This window comes from Camellia sinensis, chromosome 7, assembly GCF_055761805.1.
Source record: "Camellia sinensis isolate YWXY chromosome 7, ASM5576180v1, whole genome shotgun sequence".
Lineage (NCBI taxonomy): Eukaryota > Viridiplantae > Streptophyta > Magnoliopsida > Ericales > Theaceae > Camellia > Camellia sinensis.
In genome coordinates, this window is record NC_138967.1 from 177,153,331 (window position 1) to 177,159,344 (window position 6,014).

General features: G+C 37.6%; 1 protein-coding gene across 1 annotated transcript; it reads right to left on the reverse strand.

The window, feature by feature from the left end:
* Window positions 1-363: 363 nt before the first annotated feature.
* On the reverse strand, window positions 364-1,703 carry LOC145796313 (uncharacterized). The gene is made up of 4 exons (XM_082881401.1): window positions 1,490-1,703; window positions 1,209-1,399; window positions 1,031-1,148; window positions 364-812 (listed from the first exon to the last, which is right to left on the reverse strand). The coding sequence occupies exons 1-4, from the start codon at window positions 1,701-1,703 to the stop codon at window positions 364-366; spliced, it is 972 nt and encodes a 323-aa protein (XP_082737527.1).
* Between the last annotated feature and the right edge of the window lie 4,311 nt (window positions 1,704-6,014).

The window sequence follows — 6,014 nt, forward strand, 5'->3', positions numbered from 1 at the left end:
CTTATTAGCAATCATTACGCCATCAAAGATATTCCTACCACCCAAGAAAGCCGTCTGCACCTCACCAATGACATTAGGTAGCACATGTTTCAGTTTTCTTGAAAGTACTTTTGCTAAGATCTTATAGACAACCCCCACTAGACTTATCGGCCTATAATCTGTTAGGCCATTTGGACTTTCCTTTTTCGGTATAAGAGTGATAAAAGAGCTATTTAGCCCTTTAACCAACTTACTAGGCTGATAAAACTCTTGCATAAACTTGAATTTATCAGTCTTCATAAACTTCCAACATTTCTGAATGTATGCCATATTGAACCCATCCTGACCTGGCACTTTATTCCCATCACACTCTTTAACAGCTTCTCATACTTCTTCCAATGTGAATTCAGGCTCCAGTGCTGCCACCACCCTTGCGTGACCAATTGGCACAAAGTTTCCCGACAGCTTTGGCCTAGATGGCCAATCTTCAACAGAGGCCTTCAAAAAATGCCTCAACACTTCACGCCGCACAAGTTCAGGCTCATCAACACTAACACCATTAATAATCACTGAATTTACCATGTTCCTTCTCTGCCTCTTATTTGCAATGATATGAAAATATTTTATGTTCCTATCACTATTTTGAGCCCAGTTAAGCCTGGACTTTTGAAACCAAATCCAATCATTCCTCTTTCTAAGTGTCCATACCAAATGTTTTGCTTCCCTTCTACATATTACTTCATTGGGTTCCAACACCTTGGATTCTGCTAAAAGCTCCAATGCATGTAACTCCTCCTCAGCCTTTTTTGATTGCTCCTCAACCACTCCAAACGCTTCAATATTCTATCTTTTCAGCTCATTTTTCAAACCTCTTAACTTTCTCTAGACTTTATACCCTGTCCACCCTTGCACCTGCCTTTCAGTCCAAGTTTTTTGAGCTACTGAAATGAACTCTGGATGTAGTGTCCATGCATTCAGGAACCTAAATGGTCTAGGCCCCTAATTCCTCTCATCTTCCATCAACAATAGAGGACAATGGTCAGACACTAACCTTGGCAACCCCCACATCTTGAATCTAAACTTTTCCAACCAGGCTGTATCCAGCAAAATCCTATCAAGCCCGCTCCATCTCTCTCCATCCAGTGAATTACACCAAGTAAACCTTCTTCCTAACATTGGTACATCTACCATTTCCAGCTGGTCAAGAAAGTGACTGAACTCTGCCATACCTCTATCTCTCTAACACACCCTCTTCTATCGTCAATGGTTCTAATCTCATTATAATCTCCTTCCATACACCAAGGCTTTTGGAAGCTTATCCTAACATTCACAATTATTTCCCACATCTTTGCTTTTTTAAGCACATCATTTGGCCCATACACATTAACAAATACACATTCAAACGAACCAAGAACCTTACCTGAAATGAGCAGAAAATTTCAATTGCAGCAACAGTCTAGCAGCTGGAACACCTTTGGATTCCATAAGCTCAACAACCCTTCTGTACTACCTTCTAAATCAACAACCATAAACTCCATCATCTCCCACGGCCAAATGGATTTAGCAAACATCTCATCTATTCTACTTTGTTTTGTTTCTTGTAAAAGCAACATATCCACTTTCCTTTCCTTAATAGTCTGCCTAACTCTACTCCTTTTCTCCAATCTCCCCAACCCTCTAACATTCCAAGACATAATCTTCATATCACACGAACTTAACCCCATATTAGACCCCTAACCTTTTGGTCAACTAGGCTTGACCCAGTCCACCCCCTTTTCCTTTTACAAATCTATCTTCATCTTGAATCTCCAACTGCACAATTTTTTGAATTACTTCTACCTTTTTACCATCACAGTTCATGCCCAATCTTTTACTAACTGGCAAAGTAGCTCGGGTTTCTTCGATCATCATCTTCCTCTTCCTACTCAGCTGACTATCCTGTGAAATAGAGCGAGATAAAGCAGCAGCCGCTGGCCTAAATACTGCTCCTCTCTAGAACCCATTGGAAAAAAAGTTTGAGTTCTTTGCATTCTCCTTTTCTCCCAACCTCTACTACCTCCATGTCTTCCCAGTATTCTTTGGTTAGAATTTGATCTGACCACCTGTTTTCGTCCAGGAGCTGCTATCTTTACTTCGTCACCTATGGTAGCTAGTAGCACCCTTGTTGGTCTCAACATGGGCTGAGCCCCAATACTAATAGCATGGTCAAGATCTACATTTAGTGCACCCAACCCAAGCCCACTACTAATATTCCGTAAATGGGCTCCTTCTAAAACTACTTGAATATTAATACTAGGCCCACCCATCTCAAACCCACCACAACTTCTAACAAACCCAGGGGTCACAATTTCATCTTCAACACCTACTTCTCCATTCTCATTCATTTTCATTGGAATCATCAAGCTCGTGCCCCCTTTTGGTTGCTCAACATTGCCCTCCGTACCAACCAATCTAGTTTCTGACACTCTACTATCATTACCCGCAACAGTAATATCCTCAATTTGCTGCATGTCAACAACTAAAACATTCTTTTGCAGCTTGTCAACATTACATTGGGCCACCTCATCTGGACAGTCCACTTCATCATCCCTAACCTCAACTCCTTTTACTAGCTCAGTATACCCTTTCTGATTACCTTCAACCTGGAAGCAGCAATCATTTTTCTCACCGCGATTAATCTGCTTTAAGCGATCAACAGATCCACTCTTACTCCAATCTGGTCCTTCCAAAGCCTCAAGACATTTACAAACCCTTATAGAATATAACTCTCAATTGCAGCTCAACTGTATAGTCATATTAATAAACTCCATATCCCCTGTGATAATTCTTATTTTGCCACAACAGAAAAAAGCTTTATTTATAGTGTCCTCAAAAAGCTGCACCACTTCTCCCCAAACAGCCCCTATCCTTCTGAAATTATCCACACTCCATAAATTAAAAGGAACCCCATAACAACTGACCCATACACATCTCTCCTGATTGATACTGCATTCCTTGGTCCACTTTTCTATTGAAATATACCATGCAAATATCCATTCCTTACATTTCTCCTTCTGTCGTTTCATCTCCATAACTGATGTGAAAGATAATATTGCAATCCTGCCTCCACTTGCTCTAATTTGTACCTCCTTCAACCCTCTCTTCTCACATTCCTTCTTAAAACCTAGAAAAGCGAAGAAACTATGAAGCTTAACTATCAAGCTTTCATACAGCCATCCATTGCCTGCTTCACTTACTTGAACCACAATTTCCTCCATTCCCTGTGTAACTCTTTTTCCGACAACCTCAGCATAAGACTTTATCTTATGAGTCTCATGCCTTCTCTTATACCTCCTTTGTAAATAACACTATTCATGTTCATTGCCTCTTTGTAACTCCTTTGTTTAAAATCCCCTTGCTGCTTGACATTGTCTCCCCTGGAAAACTTGGCTCCTTTTACCTTTAATTCTTTGTCACCACACCACAACCTGTCAGCCCTCTATATTGCAACCTTTGTTGCAACAGGGCAGTCATACCTGACAAAACCAAATCACGACCCAGTAATCTTTCTCCTTTTCAATGGGATGAACACATCCTTGACAACACCAAACTTTGAAAACAATCAAAACAGGCTTTTAGGATCCATGGACAGAGGAATATTATCCATGAAGATTGTAAACAATCCATCAACACCTGAATCTCCTACATTCTTACTCATTCCTCGCCATTTCACTACCGGTTGCCACCCTTCACGCTCCATGAATGCTGATCTTGCTTCAAGTGAATTATATAATATATAAATACAAAAATAGGAATTGAATCCTAAAAAGAAGCCTTTTATGTCTCACAAATATACTCAAATATATTCATTAAAAACAAATCAAAATGCACAAGCTTTGTTTAAAATAAAAATAAGAAAATAAAAAGCAAAGGATATCAAGTAGATACAAAAAAAGATTTAGGGTTCAAAGAACATTTTGAAGGAACAAGATATGCGATAGTAATAGAAAATAAAAATAAAAACATATAGTAAGTACACGTATGCTAAGATTGTGTAATAGTATAATTCCAATTTGTAATGCTTTTGCAATACAAAGTAAAGTGGTAAATTAATTGCATTTGATATTATGAAAGAATAAAATTTTCATATTAATTGAGATACACATAATACTACACACACCTTGAGGTTAGATAGTAAAAATAAATCTGAATGGAAAATGTAATGATAAATTGTTTTGTATAAAAATTTTGGAATGAAAGTCTCAGAATATATAGAGAAATTTTTTTATTGTTTAAAAGTCAAATTTTAAAAGGGTAATAGTCATATTCAACATCTATATCCAATTAATACCAATTTTTTTAGATCGGTGAGAATCAAAACTAATTTTAAACATGTCTTCTCATCAATCAAATACAAAAGAAACTCAATTATTAGATAAAAATATTAAGATTTTTAAATATCATTTCTAAATCTAAGTTGAACCCTGTACATGCAATGAGTAAAGGTGTATGTACATTAGATGTGATCAGTATTCGCTAAGTGATTGTCATAAATAATTAGATAATTTGAGTAAAAATGATTTATTATTCTATAAATTGCTAAAAATGGAACCAAAAAAAATCCTCACCTAATTTGTTTGAGTTTAGAAATGTTAGGTTTTTCTTGGCAACCCCATTTGACAAAACTCCTTTAAGCTGTTTTTGTTTTCGCACTTTTTATTTCAGTGAGGCTATGAGTTTTTAGATGCGAATCCAACCCGAATTGTGCCTTGCAGAGAAGCTTTGTAATGTTAATACTTTCAAGATTGCCACTTCGCTGATTATGATGGGGATTGAGCTGCCCGGTCAGCTCGCGGGGGTCGATGGGGCAGCGCCCCTTGGTGGGTCCAGGGCAGCGCCACAGCAGGGTCGAGGGGCAGCGCCCCCGAAGCAAAATTCAATTTTGCATTCAAAGTTGCCTGTCCGCCCTTGCTCGCTCGAGCGAAGGAGTTCTCGCTCGAGCGAAGACTGCGTCTGGCAAAAAACCTGAAAGAGATGAATGTATGCTCGAGCGAAGCTTGCGTGGCTCGAGCGAAGCCACTTATGGAAAACACGCGTTTTTGGTTCCTCGTTCGAGCGAGAGAGTCTTCGCTCGAGCGAGCATCGCGATTTAGATTTCTATAAGTATGTGTTTCTGTCAGATTTTAGGATTACTTCTCCAGATTTTCTTCTTGGGTTCTAGGGTTTATATCTGGGGATATTTTGTTAGTTTTCTTTGATGTTTTGATTGAGTATTCAACTCATGGTTTAAAGAGTATATATCAAAGGATTATTTGTATGTTCTACACAAAAAAGAGAGTTGTTCTTTGGTGGATTCTGAAGAATTCGAGCCTGAAGCTTTGGTGGATTTCGGAGTGGCTCATCGTCAAGACAATTTCGAGGTGAAGACAGGGTTAGAAGAGGCACATAGAGGTTGGTTCAATTCGGGTGTGGATTCGCTAGGTAATTGAGGGTATACCTTTGTAATTCCGTTATATCTTCTTAGTGGATTGTTTTGTGGCCGTTGCCCGTGGTTTTTTTTTATCACAATTGGAGGTGTCCAATTGTGGTTTTTTCACGTAAAATCGTTGTGTCGATTTGTCTTGATTGTTTGATTGAGATTGTAATATACTGCTTAAAATTGATACATAATCACAAATCAACATCTAGGGGATTTCTAGATTTTTCAAGAAATGCTCACCCTAAAGTTAGATGATAGAGGCAAATCAAAATGAAAACTGTAACGATAAACTATTTTGTATACAATTTTGGAAACGAATCTCATATATAGAGACAAAATTTAACCGTTAAAAATTTCAAATGTAAAAAAGGCAACAATCTAATTCCATTTAATACTAATTTTAAACAACAAAAAATCAAACTACTCAATAATGTTTCCTTCTAATTAACAAAAATTAGAAAACACTGTATAATATATTAGATCATCTCTAATTTAGACTCAAATCTTTTATCAAAGTTTAATTTAATGAAAATTTGGTGAAATGATATTCTATCCATTTTACCAAATTAGTATCAAA